Source organism: Pygocentrus nattereri, chromosome 5, assembly GCF_015220715.1.
Source record: "Pygocentrus nattereri isolate fPygNat1 chromosome 5, fPygNat1.pri, whole genome shotgun sequence".
NCBI classification, from domain to species: domain Eukaryota; kingdom Metazoa; phylum Chordata; class Actinopteri; order Characiformes; family Serrasalmidae; genus Pygocentrus; species Pygocentrus nattereri.
Window position 1 is genome coordinate 17,762,036 of NC_051215.1, and position 17,424 is coordinate 17,779,459.

The 17,424-nt window shown below is 40.6% G+C and overlaps 1 protein-coding gene across 14 annotated transcripts in view; it reads left to right on the plus strand.

Moving 5' to 3' along the window:
- tenm3 (teneurin transmembrane protein 3) overlaps positions 1-15,827 on the plus strand; it is a 628,014-nt gene extending 612,187 nt beyond the window's left edge. For all 14 annotated transcript variants that reach the window (XM_037538774.1, XM_037538773.1, XM_037538778.1 and 11 more), the window contains 4 exons: positions 6,072-6,368; positions 8,428-10,039; positions 10,229-10,359; positions 11,083-15,827. In XM_037538774.1, coding sequence (XP_037394671.1) covers positions 6,072-6,368; positions 8,428-10,039; positions 10,229-10,359; positions 11,083-11,841 — 2,799 coding nt within the window. In that variant the 3' untranslated portion in view covers positions 11,842-15,827. The remainder of the gene's footprint in view (positions 1-6,071; positions 6,369-8,427; positions 10,040-10,228; positions 10,360-11,082) is intronic.
- The last annotated feature ends 1,597 nt before the right edge of the window (positions 15,828-17,424 follow it).

Genomic DNA, 17,424 nt, shown 5'->3' on the forward strand with positions numbered 1-17,424 from the left:
TGAGGACATTGGAGAGCAAACTAGGTAATGGCTAAATATGTGAACATTGCATTTTAAGTAAGTGGGCGCAAATCCTAATGGCTTCCCACTTAGCATATACAGTTGATGCAAAAGTTTGAATAAAACACATGCTCTATGTGAAAATAACATCCTCTACAGGGAATAAACTTAAATATGACATTTTCTGCTTAATTTGTTTTTGCTATGTTTAACACAGGCACAGGCCACATTCTTTCTGTTACATTCTTCCCCCTAATATGTTATGTTCAGTAAATAAACAGTAATTGTGCAGTAAAATGTACAGAGGTGTTTTCATCAGGCATCATCACATCAGTGCTTAACATGGACAATGCATCTGAAAAAGCACATCCATGGCCATACTTAATCCTGGAGTGGGTGAATGGGAGAGACAGGAGAATTCCTGGTGGGCCTATAGTGTTTTGGGGCGATTACTGTCAGCTAATGAGTAAACTCACAGCACAAGAACGTTCAAACTGTAAATCCATGTCCATGTTCACTTTAAATAATGTAGCAGTTAAATTCAGCCAAACATCCAGCGGCGACAAACCTTGACGAGGACGGCAGGGAGAGAGCTGCAAATGTGGAGGGGGCAGAGGACGAGGACACTGGTGCCAGCCACAAGAGGCACCAGAGCAAGGAGCGAGTCCCGAGCTCTGCCACTCGGGCCCCGCCCCCTGTTACATAGCAAGGCTGCTTCACTACGCCTCATGTTCAACCCAGGCTGCCAACCTGCCAGCTGGGGGCAGTAACGAGGAGGCGGAGCGGTGAGCACTCATTCCCTCACGCTCTGAGCGCCTTTTAAAAAGAGCTGAGGGAACAGAGCGAGAGCAGGACGAGCAGCAGCTAAGGACGAAAGAGTTGAAAAGCTTGGTGAAGAGAAGGACTGGAAAGTCTAGTTGAAATTAAGCCACTGAAAAGTGGCCAGCCTACCGTTGATTAGGTTTGTTTTGTGTTGTTTATTTGGGTGAATTAATGATATGGCTGCTACAACCTTGAATTTTGCCTCCAACGTCCTCCTTGAGCCCAGGGTAGCACATAACGTGCTACACTGGTGCCGAAACCCAGGAGGAGGACACCAACACACTGAGGAAGTCTCGGTGGCAGAAGAGGATGCCGTCAAGACCCTGGTACACCTGCACCTGTCTGGCTGGCAGGAGCTGCAGGCTGTCTTTCAGGATGCTGAAAAGCACTGGAAGCAGCTTCAGGAGCAGCAGGTGGTCAGGAGCCTGCTGGCGGAGCAGCAACCCTCAGTGTGCGTGGGGGCAGGAGCCCCACTCTCACCACCTCTCCAGGACTAGAGCCCTTCTCCCCACTCCCCTTCTTGCTCAGAGAGCGTTCGGAGCACACCTTTTTTCCCTTCCCGTCTCTGCTCCGAGGAGGTTCAGAATGGCCCTCCCCCCCATCCCCACTTCGAGAGGATTCGGGACTCGTTTCCTTTCCCTTCCCCTCACTGCCGTTGGAGAAGTCATGGAGGCCCCGCCTGTCGCCAGAGAAGTTGCGGAGGCCCCACCTGCATGACGTGCTACAGCAGCTTTCTGATTTGTTGCTATTGTTTTGTTTGTATTGTCTCCCAGTCTGAAAACAAGTCCCACTCTGGCCTGAGTCTTAATTAAAAGGAATTCTTTCATCTGATGTTCAGTATTGACTGCTAAAATAAAAAAGCTAAATTTTCTTTTCTTAGTAGAGATTCCAAAATGTTTTCTCTGTAGAGGAAGCGTGAACTTGAACAAAAAATGTAATTTGACCAGGGGTACCAAAACTTATGCATATGACTGTACTTGCATATCACATAGACCACAGAGTAGTACAGAGAACCTGAGAAGAATTATCCAGCATTTTCATTTTCTGTCCTACTTTGCTTGACAAAAAATGGCATTAATATGACAATCGCATTTCTTTGTGTGAAAAGACACATTTTCTCTTTTCGGAGAAGCCAAAAGAGAATTATTTACCCGGGGAAGTTCAAGAAGCCTTTGAAGTTTGATATCAACCTGTATATGGAAAGTAAAGTAACAGGTTTCATTTTTCATTAGCTGTGATTTCTCTGTTCTTGTGTAGATGTGCCCAATGCATCTAATGACGGGACATATAACTATTTGTGTCTTATTGGAAGGTTGCTCATTTATCAGGCTTTTGAAAGCACCCACCATTCATGCCTTTCCATCTCCCTCCTCCACAGCTTTCTCTCATTAAATAAGAGTATCTGGAAGAAAAATATTCTCCGCAAAGTAGTTGGTGTCATTATTTAGCACTGTGTGGCTGTTCCTCATCCGCAATCCATAAAGACACAGGTAGTCTCACAGCATCAATAAAGCACCTTAGTGTCCTGTGGAGGTATAAATAGTATCCAAGGTCAACATCTGATCTTACTGCCTTCCAAAACCCCAATCATCACAAAACCAGAACACGGTGCTCCATTCCAAAAGTTGTAGAACATAAAGAAGGAGTGGATAATTAAGGAGAAAGAACTGAGGTTGGCAATGAATGTTTTTGGCACTTCAAATGTTTGAAATATGAGAGTTGATGGGTAACTTTAAATTATACAACAGATCACATCATCCCATGTGCTGTATAGTATAATGTTCTAGATGCAAGCCTAATGTCAGTGATGAATATAAAATATGCTCTTTCTTTTTTAAATATATATGAGAATACATCTTGTTAATATAGCATCTGTTCAACACAAGTTCAGAATGTGCTTTATGCAAAGAGTAAAACATGTGGGTTGAGATAAATGCAAATTACCCAATGTACTGTGACTCCTATATTTCCACTCTAGACTCGAAGTACATCTATCTGTCTAATTGTCTGTCTGCCTGTCTACTTGTTTGTCAGGCTGACTGTCTATCCATCTGTATCAATTCATCTGTCTGTTTGTCTACCCATCTAGCTACCTATATATTATCTGTCTGTCTGTCTACCTGTATATTTATCTGTCTAACTACTGGTCTATCTACCTATTTATTTTTCTGTCTATCTTTCTGTCGATCTGTGTATCTGTCCATATATGTCTAGCTACCTGTTTTTCTCTCTATCCATCTGTCTATCAGTCTATTTGCAGAGGTGGTTACTAGCAAAGTACAAGTACTTTTTTAGGTATCTATACTTTTAAGAAAAATCTGTAGTTTTTACTCATTACATTTTCAAAATAGGCTCATTGTTTTAGTTTTAACAGTCTATTTATTTTTATATTTTTTAATCAGGCAATTGTATTCAAGTACCTAATGAAGCACAAATCTGTGTTATGAAAGGGGGGTGAGAAACCTGTGATTGGCTCCTTTCATGGCATACAGGCCACAGCAGTGAGCATGCAGAAAAACTAAGATCAACAAACATGAGACAGTGTAATCTGTAGAAAATGATGGCATCACTTCAGTGCCTAACACGGCAATGCTTCTGAAATGCGATTGCATCCAAGGCCGTACTTAATGGGGTGTGTGATTGTGAGAGACAAGAGAATTCCTGGTGGGCCTGTAGTGTTTTGGGCCAGTCACTATCAGCTAATGAATAAACTCAAAGCACAAGAACACTCAAACTGTAAATAATGTTCACTTTAAATACTGTAGCAGCAGGTAAGACATAAAAAGACAATACATGTTTCATGCCCACCATGGCAATATGCATTGTCTATAATGATGATTAGGTTTAGATGTTTAAAACTGCTGTGTTGGTTTTCCTCATCTCCACATATCAGCTGTTTGATTAAACTTTCATGCCATCTTCATTTGTGTCTTGCTTACCTGCTGTGGCAGTATCCTGGATTTTTGGCTTTGGTAATTATTAGGTTTTTAAGTTTGTACATCTGTAACTCTGTAGGTTTAACTCTCATATCTCATAACTCTCAATATCTCAGAAAAGTGAATACACCCCTCACATTTATGCAAATATTTGTTTTCATGGGACAACACTATAGAAATGAAACTTGGATATAACAAAGTAGTCAGTGTACAGTTTGTATAGCAGTATAGATTTACTGTCCTCTGAAAATAACTCAACACACAGCCAGTAATGTCTAAATGTCTAAGGTGGCAACACATGTGAGTACACCTCACAGTGAACATATCCAAATTGTGCCCAATTGTGTTGTTGTCCCTCCCTGGTGTCATGTGACCCGTTAGCGTAACAAGGTTCCAGGTGTGAATGGGGAGCAGGACTGTTAAATTTGGTGTTTTGGATACAATTCTCTGATACTGACCATTGGATATTCAACATGGCAGCTCATGGCAAAGAACTTTCTGAGGATGTGACAAAGATTGCCTAGGCTATAAGAAGATTGCTAACACCCTGAAACTGAGCTTTAGCACGGTGGCAAAGGTCATACAGCGGTTTTCCAGGACAGTTTCCACTCGAAACAGGCCTCGCCAGCGTCAACCAAAGAAGTCTGTGTGCTCAGCATCATATCCAGAGGTTGGATTTAAAAAATATATACATGAGTGCTACCAGCATTGCTGCAGAGGTTGAAGAAGTGGTTGAAGAAGAACCTGCCTGTCAGTGCTCAGACCATATGCCGCACAATGCCTCAACTCGGTTTACATGGCCATCATCCCAAAAGGAAGCCTCTTCTAAAGCTGACGCACAAGAAGGCCCTTCAAACAGTTTGCTGAAGACAATCAGTCCAAGAATATGGATTACTGGAACCACGTCCTATGGTCTGAAAATAAAATAGCTAAAATAAAAAGCTACATTTTCTTTTCTTAGTAGAGATTCCAACAATGTCCATCTCAGGTTCTTGTAAAGGAAGTCAAACATATAAACAGACAAGTGGATTTTTGTATTTTTTACTAAATTACTATAAATTTAATTCTTTAAGGGACTTGTGTACTTCGGCCACCTCTGTCTATTTGTCTGTCATCTATCTATCCCTGTGTATGCCTGTATGCCTATATCCATATATCAATCTGTTTATCCATAAGTGTACCTACACTACATAACCAAAATGTGTGTGGATATCTTTCCTAATTAAATTCAGGTGTTTCAGTTCACACCTATTGCTAACAGGTGGATAAAATTAAGCACATAGATAATCTTGATAGATAAACATTGGCAGTAGACTGGGTCGTGTTGAAGAGCTCAGTGAGTTTAAACAGGGCACTGTCATAGAATGCCACATTTGTCAGAAATTACTGCCCTGCAAGATCTACACCCGTCAACTGTAAGTACTGTTATTGTGAAATTGAAATGCCTAGGAACAACAGCTCGACCATGAAGCAGTAGTTACTGAAGCACACAGTGCCTATCTGTTGAACCATTCACTACAGAGTTCCAAACTGGAAACCTCAGCTAAAGGACTGTGTGTTAGGAGCTTCATGAAGATCAAAATATACGATGCTAACTGTCATGGGGGAGTGGTGTAAAGCACGCCAAAACTGGACTCAGGAGTAGTGAAAACGTGTTCTCTGGTTTGATGATTCACACTTCACTATCTGGCAGTCTGATGGACAAATCCAAGTTTGGCAGATGCGAAGAGATCACTGCCTGTCAGAATGCATAGTGCCAACAGTAAAGTTTGGTGGAAGAGGAATAATGGTCTGGTTTCCCAGGGTTTGGGCCAAGCCCCTCAGTTACACTAAAGGGTAATGTTAATGCTTCAGCATACAAAGACATTTTAGACAAGTATGAGCTTCCTTCCGGCAACAGTTTGGGGAAAACCTTTTCCTTTTCAAGTATAACTGTGCTCCCTTGCACAAACTGAGCTTCATAAAGCTCCATTTTTTTGATTAGTCCAGATTGGAGGAACTCCAGTGGCCTGCAGACAGCCCTGAACTCAACCCCACTAAACACCTTTGGAACATCAATTTTTAAACAGGCCTTCTCATTCAGTGTCACTGCCTGACCTCATGAATGCTTTTTGACGGAATGAGCACAAATTCAGCACAAATTGCAGGCTGTTATAGCCACAAAAGGGTGTCGAGTCTTTATTATTTCTTATGGTTTTAGAACAAGTTTGTATGATTATATGATTTGTGTCCACATATTTTTCGCCATATAGTGTATAATTACAGTTAGCAAAGTATATAAAAACTTGTTTTGCTTTTCATTTTCCATTATAGGTCAACGGTAGGAACCTGCTGTCCGTGGATTATGACCGAACATTGCGGACGGAAAAGATCTATGACGACCATCGTAAATTCCTGCTAAAGATTGTTTACGATGCAGCTGGTCACCCCACGCTATGGGTTCCCAGCAGCAAGCTGATGTCAGTTAACCTGACCTACTCCAGCAGCGGTCAGGTGACCAGCATCCAGAGAGGGCCTACAGTGGAGAGAGTGGAATACGACAGCCAAGGACGCATCGTATCCAGGACATTTGCAGATGGAAAAACCTGGAGCTACACTTACCTAGACAAGGTGAGGGGTTTGTGGAGCATCAATATAGTGTATGTATAACACTGAGCTAACTAGTTAACTTAAAGCCAACACAGTAACAAGTGTTCACATATGCATATTTGAAATTGGAATCTGGAGTCATCACTTTGTAGATTTTCTAGTAGGGAGAGTTTCTGCTTTATTTTAGTGCTGCAAAACCTCCCTCAAAGATTCAGGCCAGGTCAGATGAGGTGCAGTTATTTGTAGTCAGCAGACCTCATCTAAGCTTTGACTTAAGCTTTATGTGACAACTGTGCTCAGAAGTATGCTGGAGATTCAGTACAGGTGGTGACTTTTCAATGTGCCTCACTGGACTTGCACTAACATTATTGTGTCAGCATGAAAAACAACACTTTTTTTAACTGAAAAGAAAAAAATATAGATAATACATTTTACTGGACAAAGACTAAGAAGAACTGAGGGTGTGTGAATTTTCCTTTGAATTATTGAGAGTTTGTGGATCTTGTGTTTGCTGAGAAGAGCAGAGAGGAAAAATAAAAGGCTGTTTCTGTGTTTGAGCTTAGTGAAGTGCAGTAAAGAAAGACTTATGGACCCAGAAATGAGGCCCAGGGGAAAAGTCAGGGTTTGAACTCAGGAAGGCCAAAGAAATAGAGCAGGAGAAGAGGGTGGGGGTTAGGTTGGTGAAAGTTCAAACTTTTATCCCCCATGCTTTGGCTAACAATACAGATATCACTGATTAGTTTTGTCATAGTTATATAATGTCTTGATTCTTCATCTTTTACCATTTTCAAACTGCAGACCTGCTCATTTAAGGCTAAAACAGGTGGTGCATATGCATTACATTTATACTTTAGCAGTTTTGGTTCTGAGGCCAGATGCACAACTTAGCCTAATTAGCCTAATCAGGTAGCCTAATTGATAAATAGAGAAATCAATCAATAAATACCAAGGCAGAAGTTACACAACCATAACGCAAATGAGGATATGGTTGTATCTGAAGTACCTGAACATTTTTTTCTCTATGTAGAGCTAGCACACAGGTAAGATTCCCTTGAGACAGCTCCCAGACACATTTGAGATGAAAAGTTTTTGAGGGAAGTCTAGGGGAGGCGGCTGTGTGTGTGTGTGTGTGTGCGCGCGCATAGATTAAATATGCATGGCTTGCCTGCCTCTGTGTTTGTCTGCCACATGCGCAGGTAGCATGTCCAGAGAGGGAGATATCAACGTAGGGAACATATGCCACCCACAGTGCCTGGGGAGTCTGAGTAATGTCTGTCCAAGTATGGATGACAGGACGAAGGCTCTTCACAGAGACTAAACATCTCTGACTCTGCACCGCTCTCAGCGGGCTTCAGCTGTTGCTTTTTTCACCAGGCAAGAAAGTGAAGAAAGAGGCAGAATGGAAGGAGGAGTACATGTACAAAAAAGATAAATGATGTAGAAGGTTTCTCTGTAACTTTTGTGTCACACAGCTTCATGTGGGGAGCTAGCAGGGCCTGTTTGTAGTTAAGGCATACAGCTAGACTCACTAATTTATCAATGTGGTTTATGCTGTCCTTCAAGTTCCTCATAAACTGGCCTGGAATAAACATGAGACCATTCTAAATTGCAGAGCACAGCCGACTTGCTGAGTAGGTGTTTTTCTGCCATAGTGTTGCTTGCATTAGTTATGTATTAAAGATATGGTAGAGGTAGCAAAGAAACAGAAAACAGTAACTTTATTTATTTATTTAGCTATTTATTTATCAACCACAGGAGCAATGAGTTTATTTGCTGCGGGATGTTTAGAGCGTTATTACCTGCTGGTTTGCTAAGTGATCGTGACTTTCCCTGAACCCTACCTTATGAGATAAATACAGGCGCATCATTAGGAGAAAGGCTGGTAATTTACAAACACTTTAGAATTATGCAACCAAGCATATTAAACAGGCCTGCATTTAGAAAATAGGAGGCAGAGGAAAAGTCAAATGAGGAAATGGTGCCAATATGGAATGTTAATACCTGCTTTTGAACACCATTTGCATTTTAAAAACGTATTAAAAGTAATTAATTGTTTGCCCCCCTTTCTCTTCATTTCCAGTCCATGGTACTCCTGCTCCACAGCCAGCGGCAGTACATCTTTGACTATGACTTGCAAGACCGGCTGTCTGCCATTACCATGCCTAGCGTGGCACGCCACACCATGGAGACCATTCGTTCTATCGGCTACTACAGAAACATTTACCATCCTCCTGAGAGCAATGCCTCAGTCACTGTAGACTACAGTGAGGATGGCCAACTCCTCCGGGTGGCACACCTAGGTACAGGCCGGCGCGTCCTCTACAAGTACAGAAGACAGAATAAGTTGTCGGAAATCCTCTATGACAGCACTCGTGTCAGCTTCACTTATGACGAGACAGCTGGTGTCTTGAAGACAGTGAACTTGCAGAGTGAGGGTTTCATCTGCTCTATCCGCTACCGGCAAATCGGCCCCCTAGTGGATAGACAGATATTCCGTTTCAGTGAGGATGGTATGGTCAATGCCCGCTTTGACTACTCTTATGACAACAGTTTCCGAGTGACCAGCATGCAAGGCGTCATCAATGAAACTCCACTACCCATTGACCTCTATCAGTTTGATGACATTTCCGGCAAGGTGGAACAGTTCGGCAAGTTTGGGGTCATCTATTATGACATAAATCAGATCATCTCCACAGCAGTCATGACCTACACCAAGCATTTTGATGTTCATGGCAGGATCAAGGAGATCCAATATGAGATCTTCCGGTCCCTCATGTACTGGATCACCATCCAATATGACAATATGGGTCGTGTCACCAAGCGAGAAATCAAGATCGGACCATTTGCCAACACAACCAAATATGGTTATGACTATGATGTAGATGGCCAGTTGCAGACCGTCTACCTGAATGAAAAGATGATGTGGCGCTACAGTTATGACTTGAACGGCAACCTGCACTTGCTGAACCCTGGCAACAGTGCCCGGCTCACACCGCTACGTTACGACCTAAGGGACCGCATTACTCGTCTGGGAGATGTCCAATACAGAATGGATGAGGATGGATTTCTGCGTCAGAGAGGCGCAGAGATCTTCGAATACAATTCCAAGGGTCTGTTGGTGCGAGTCCACAGCAAGGCTAGTGGATGGACCATCCAGTACCGCTACGATGGCTTGGGTAGACGCCTGGCCTCCAGAAACAGCCTGGGCCAACACCTGCAGTTCTTCTATGCTGATTTGAATTACCCCACCCGCATCACCCACGTCTACAACCACTCCAGCTCTGAGATCACCTCACTGTACTACGATCTGCAAGGCCACCTGTTTGCCATGGAAATCAGCAGTGGAGAAGAGTTCTATATTGCCTGTGACAACACTGGAACTCCACTGGCTGTCTTTAGCAGTAATGGGCTACTTCTTAAGCAGGTGCAGTACACTGCTTATGGGGAGATCTACTTTGATTCCAATCCTGACTTCCAGCTGGTGATTGGCTTCCATGGAGGACTGTATGATCCACTGACGAGGTTGCTGCACTTCGGAGAAAGAGATTATGACATCCCAGCCGGCCGCTGGACCACACCAGACATTAGCACTTGGACTAGAGTGGGAAAGGATCCTGCCCCTTTCAACCTGTACATGTTCCGCAGTAATAACCCTGTTAGTAAGGTACATGATGTCAAAGAGTATGTCACAGGTAAGGAAATTTTGTGGACACTGTGCATCTGTTGTTCTTGTTACTTCTATATTGTACATTCAGAATTTGTTTGCCAATTATGATCTGACAGGCACAGTAAATAGCAGAAATGTAAGTAAGTAAATTCTTGACTGGACTTTTAAAAAAACACACTGAAGTACTTAATCTATGTTAAATATGTGTCCTTAGATGTCAACATCTGGCTGGTGACATTTGGCTTTCACCTTCATAATGCCATCCCTGGATTTCCTATTCCTAAATTTGACTTGACACAACCGTCACTGGAAATGAGGAAGAGCCAGCTGTGGGATGATCTTCCGGTATGTGTAACATGACATAAGCCCTGAAAGGGCCACAACACAGCCTCTTCTGTAATTTAACACACTTGATTCAACTCATCAGCTCATTACCAAGCATGTCAAGATTTGAATCAGATCAGAAAGACACTGTGGCATCTTGGCAACTGAATTCAACGCACCTGCGTTATACACTTTATACATAGCTTCCTCCTGTCTTTCCAGAAAATGTTACTTTCTGTATTTATTTTTTTACTAAAGCTTTATTTATCCAATAGAGTCACACTAAGATTAAAAACATATTTTACAAGCAAGCCCTGCTGGAATCTGTTAAGACAAAAACAAAATTTAGGGTGCTTCACAGTTCATCAGCAGTGACAGAGACAATTATATATAGTTGAATCATTCTCACTTTCCTTGAAATATAATCACCAACTATAAGCATTTGATGTGCAAATGAGTCCCTTTTTTTCTTTATTATGCTTCCACAAGGATTGTATCTTCCTGTTAAATTAGCCAGCCAGGCCACAGATTGTTCCAAACAGCCTGTTTCTAATTAAGCATTTTTTGGATACCTTTTGTTGTTGTTGTTTGCTTTGTTAGTCCCCCACAAAACCAGTGGACTTCTTCTGTTGTGGTCTTTATGACATCCAAATGGCAATTCAAATTATCCACTCAAAAAGTAGTCGAAATAATAACAAAAAAGAGCTTCCTCTACTAATGCTTTCTCATTTTGTCCCCCTGTAGTCCATCTCAGGTGTCCAGCAAGAAGTGACGCGTCAGTCCAACGCATTCCTGTCCTTCGAGAGGATGCCGGAGATCCAGCTTAGCCGGCGTCGCTCCACACGGGACAAACCCTGGCTGTGGTTCGCAACTGTCAAGTCTTTGATTGGCAAAGGTGTGATGCTTGCCATTACCAGCAAGGGCCAGGTGGCCACCAATGCCCTGAACATTGCTAATGAGGACTGCATCAAGGTGGCAGCGGTGCTCAATAATGCCTTCTACCTGGAAGACCTACACTTCACCATTGAGGGCCGTGACACACACTACTTCATCAAAACCAGCCTGCCTGAGAGTGACCTGGGGGCGCTGCGCCTCACCAGTGGCCGCAAGAGCCTGGAGAATGGTGTCAATGTGACTGTGTCGCAGTCCACTACGGTGGTGAACGGGCGCACACGGCGTTTTGCAGACGTGGAGCTACAGTATGGATCGCTGGCGCTCCATGTACGCTACGGTATGACATTAGATGAGGAAAAGGCACGTGTTCTAGAGCAAGCTAGGCAGAGGGCATTAGCAAGCGCATGGTCACGTGAACAGCAGAGGGTGCGGGACGGGGAAGAAGGCATTCGGCTCTGGACTGAAGGTGAAAAACGGCAGCTTCTGAGCTCTGGGAAAGTTTTGGGCTATGATGGCTACTATGTACTTTCCGTGGAGCAATACCCAGAGCTTGCCGACAGTGCTAACAACATCCAGTTCCTGAGGCAGAGCGAGATTGGGAAAAGGTAACAGACTGCACCATTCCAGTATCCTCATAATACACTACTGCCCCACTCTATACCACCCAATATACTCACTTAAAGCCCCCCACTCCCCACCCCAAATTGCAAACTGCAAGGGGTAGGGCTGGGGAAACTGTGCCTAGCTGCCTCTCTCTGTTACCATGTAGAAAAAAAGACCTGGGACCACCTCCTCCTTTGTCACAAGCCACACCAGACACACCCCTAACTGACATGTTTTCTTCACGCTTGAAGTGTCAAGTAGATGAATGAACTCTTTCTAACAGAGCGAAGACTCTTAATTTTGAAAATAAAAATCAAAACTGTTCATGAATCTTTTTTGTGCTTTTTTTGTATGAAATACCTTAAAGGTGATATGCTTAATGGATTAAAAAAAAAAGAATGAACGATGTGTTTACATGCACAAAACCACTGCGCTCAGCTGGAGTAACCTGTACAAAGCCACTGGATTGTTCTTCTTCAGGATGCTAACTGAAGGCTACTGCGGTGGTCCAGGCTGAGGTTCGCCAACTCTGAAAGCTGTTCTTACTATCAATAAACTGGTTTTGTGGACTGTTTTGGACAGAGCTGTACAGCTGTGAGTGAACTGGCCATGATCCTTTCCTGCTTCGCTTTCTTAAAGGACACAGTTAAGATTTGAGTATTCAAGTTAAGTCTGAGTGTTCAATGTCATTGTTGAACCAGCTCAATTGGTGGCGGACGTAGAGTAGAGAGCAAAAAAGACAAAACTAAACATATATATCATATCTGACCAGTCTTTTGACGAGATGTGAGAGTATCTTTATGGAATTTTTTTTTAAACTTAAAAAAAAGTTACACTTATCCGTACATGAATATTAGTCTCAGAGAAAGTAATTTATGTACAGTGTTTATACATAAAAAAAATAAAATCTAAAAAATATTGAGACTTTTTTTTGTCTTGTCATGCATTACTGTTTACACCATGAATTTTAATATTTGATCTTATCAAAATTTATGGTAATGCTTATCAAAATAAAATCAGCTGTACTGTCTCATTAAGCTGTGCATTGATTTTTTTATTTTCCATTCTCCTTTTTGCACTTTTTTTTGGTTGTTGTTATTTTTGGGGGTTTGTTTTGTTTGTTTTATTTTTTTAGCCATGACTGTTATTTGGCTTCATAGCTTGGCTGCCTTTCCTTTGTAATATACTACATTTAAGGTGATGGCTCCCCAGTTCAGTGTGGGCGTTAATCAAGGACCTGATTTCTAATTACCGATGCATAGTTTCAGTGGTGTCATACTTTTCTCTGGTTATTCCATTCATAGTTGAACTCTAGTCTAAATCCAGAAATGGCAATAGTAACACTCTGATGACCCTTTTAATTTAGATGAAGGATTTTTTTAACCAGGATTAAAGCTGGTTGCCATTAGCAGATGTGACACAAGGAGAAAATTCCAACTGCAGGGAGTTAACAACCCAAAACTGAATGAAATGGGTCCTTAAGCAGAGGAGCATGTGGGTTGCCTTATAACCTGAGAAGACAAAAGGAATAAATGACAAAAATATTTCATTTGGCCAAAACATCTCTGATATGACCTAAATTGCAAAGAGGACTTAATTTTTTTCTTTTTTCGAGCTGCTAATTGTTTTTTCATGCTAAGAGTGAAGAAATTAGAAAAATACATAGCACCTAGCTTATGATGATAAGGAAGGCGATTGTGGGTTTCATTTATATTTAAATATTTGGTAACTCAAGTGTTCTTCGACATTATGAACAGTATAAATTTTTCAGTGAAACTATGAAACATTTACATGTTTCTTGAGTCAATTGAATACATATAGACTGCCACAAAGCCTACTTCAGAATGATTATTTTTTGTGCAGGCCTTTTAGGATTAGAGCACATACAAAGCATAATGAGTTCGACATAAGAAAGTACTATTTTCATTTTTCATTTTTATTTGTTATTTCTCTATTACATTTTGTTATTTGACTGTATGGTGGAGCCTATTTTTCTACTCATATGTGAATGAATAGGGGTGTTAAAGGGTGAGCTTTTTGGTTTTGGATCTAGTGGAGTTTTATTGCAGTGTCCTGTGTGAGACTTTTTGTCTTCACTGTTGTTGCTTGCGTTGGGTCAAGCGCTGTGCGTTTGGCCAGTGTAATTGAAAGTGGGTCTCTCCCTACCCCCATGTGACCTACACATTTAAAAATAAATGTGCCAAAAAGGTTCTTTGGAGTGATACCTTAAAAGAACCGCTGTTGGTTACTGTTGGTTCCCTAAGCCAAAACCTGAACCTTTCTACTTATTGTTTTTTTAAAGCAGCATCTGTTGTAAGGTTCATTAGGTAACCAAAAGTGGTTCTTCAATGGCATTGCTCCCAAGAACCCTTTCTTGGGCACGTTTATTTTTAAGAGTGAAATCTCCTGTTAGTCCACCTCTTTAACCTAACTGAACCACAATGCTTCACAACAGGTCTATTATGAGAATGAATAACAGCTAGTTGAGTCAATAGGTAATAAAATTATGAATTACTGTACACCTATAAAAATAAGAGTGCCAAAAAAGGATCTTCAAAGCAATGCCATTGATTACTTTTTGTTTTCTGAAGAACCTTACGGTAGTGTGAAGAACCTTGTATAAAGACTCTTCACATAATGTACAGTCTTTTGCTTTTTATTTTTCCCCAATGTTAAATTCAACAAATAAACAGTATTTGTGCATTTAAATATGCAGAAGTGTATTCTCTGTTGAGGACATGTCAACTTATTTTTACTTAGAAAATCAAGAAAATGTAATTTGACCAGGGGTGCCTACATTTATGTATACCAACAAAGGTTCTAAATCAAACAAAGGTATTTCCTACAAGCCAAGATCCATTCTTTTTGTGAAGAGTGTACATGCATTTCTACAGTGGAGAGGTAAGCGAGAGGAGATGGGTTGAAAGGGAATTTAACAAGCTTTGTTTTTCCACTGTTTGCATGAATATGATGTAAACTGCCCATGTGAAACCAGCCCATATGTCAGTGAACCGCTGTAAAGGTCCATCTCAGAAATCAGCTGTTTCGTGTTTGATAACACACTGTTTTGATGGATTATTTACTGTATCTGCTTCTGTTCAAGTAAAAAAGTGATTATTTTGTGTCATAAGGTCATTTTCCACATTAAAAGCAACTTAGCACATGTTGCTTCAATTGTAAGATGTACTAAACTCAGAGTCTTTTGTTTTGTTTCTTTAAAATGTCCATCTCGCTCTCCTGTCAGTAATTCTGTATCTCATGCTGGTTGGCCTGTGTGATCATTCAAAGAAAAAGTCAAGGATATGAAAACTTTGTGTGCAGATAGAGTTGTTAATGTGCATTTGGAGTTTTTTTTAATGCTGCAGAAATTTTTTTTAAAAAGTTTTGTTATTTTTTTCCTGATAATGCAGCAGAGCTAGAAGCTGATGTGATTTAATTGTTGATGTCTCACAGTCTCTTTTGTGAATTGACTTAGAATGCGCTTCTGTTTGTTTCTAAAGCCACTATCAACAGGTTTTTGGGTTTTTTCTTTGATTTTTGGAAGACACAAACATCTGGAATGCAGTTAAGTGCCTGGATACACATAGCAGATGCAACAAATTGAGCTGCTAATAAATGTAAAAGCAGTTCATGTGATGCGGCATAAATTAAGCACTGTAAAGGCAATAGTTTCAAATCTGAATTTTAATCTGATTATTAAGCTTTATTCCCAGAGTGAGCAGAAGAAATATTGGATTGTTCCTATTAATTTATTAGCCGCAGATGAAGTAAATGTCTTACAAGAACACGCCATCATTTTGTTTCAGGTACTGAGCACTTTTCCCGATTTCAAACATGAACCAGTTTAATGTATCCAGGCCTTTAAGTGCAATTGTGTCATTTAAAGCAGGTAAATGCTGGACTCATTACGTTTTCCTTTTCAACATGTTAATGCTCCACAAAAAGCCAGTCATTTAAATAAAAACGTAATACTTAGAGTTTCTGAACTCAAACTAGCCTGGTGTTTTTATTTCACTAATATGCAAACTTTGCTGTTTTGTGCTTTTTTAATTCTACTTGTTTTGAGGTGCCTTGGTTTCTCTGTTTTGTAAAAGCATTAAGTTTTCGCAGCTGCATTACAGGAAGTTCTCCTCACTTTGTTTCGCAAAAAAAGGGGAGTGTGCAATGCCTCGTCTTTTCATACTCTTCCACAATGTCTAAGTGACCTTACACACACATACAAAATAAAAATCATTTGAAATGATTGAATGAATTAAAGGGCGCAATTCAAATCATTCCAAAACATTGTGCCCCCCCCCCCCTTTTTGTGGAGGTACACACATGCGCAGTAACCAGAACAAAGTTAGAAACTGTTTATGCTGTTTTGTATGCATCACAAATATGCATTTGAAACACTAATATGGCTTTTACTTTGGGTTTACTGGTCTCTGCCTTTTCAAAGAGACAGTAGCCTTGTCTTGTATTACTGGAGATCAGAGTTGTCCCGAGGAGTGGACAAGCTTTCTTCAAAGTTATTGTAGAAAAGTCTACTCCAGGGCCATCTTAGCTAATGCGTATGAACATTTTCTTAAAGAGGGTGAGCTTTTCCCACTTGCAACTTTACCAGCAAGCCAGTTGGCTCATTTTATTGAAGGGTGTGACTTTCCTCATAAACAGTTGCTATGTTGTGGGTTCTCCATTGATATTTTGAAAAAGTGACCTCTTTTTGAAATATGAATATTAAGAAATAAAAAATGCAGTGCACGAAATTTATAAACCACTGTTGATCATAAATAAACCAACAACAGCTTTTGCTTTTGTCTTTGATTTATTTAAATCAGACATTGACAAGCCAAAGCCCTAAATGTGGATACTCTGTAGTGCAGTTATCCAGTGATCACAGTGCTAATACTAATACGCATGAAAGGTAGTGCAGCAAGAGTGTTGCTATTCAACTGCACCTGTCAGACTTTTTTGCTTTAAGTCAGAGTGATTTTCTTTTTTTTTTCGTTGTATTTTGTTTGATCATAAGTTTACCTCTTTTAAGAACTTATAGTGATAAAACTGGTCATGATTTCTAAAATTTTTTCCAAAAAAAAACTTTCTTATACAAATTGGCAATATTGTGCATATGTGAATATGAAGTAATGATTTATACCTGTAGCCATCAGTATAATCACCCCTTTAATGAGTGTGCAGGATCTCACTTATCCCACGTAGTGTATGACATTTCACCACCCAGATCAAGTAAATGGTTGACTGTTTCTTCAAAAACATACATTTTTCATTTTTTCAAGAAATTGTTTCATTATTCAGAAAATGTTAAATATCTGAGAGAGAAAATCTTTTTTTCCAACACGAAGGACATCTGCTCTATCTATTTATATATAATGTGTATATGTGCATATATACTATATTTCCAAAAGTATTCACTCCTCTTCCTTCACACACATATGAAATTGAGTGAGATTCCACTCTTAATCCAAAGGGTTTAATATGATGTCTGCCCACCCTTTACAGTTATAACAGCTTCAGCTCTACTTGGAAGGCTTCCCACAGGATTTAGGAGTGTGTTTATGGGAATACTGACCATTCTTCTAGAAGTGTATT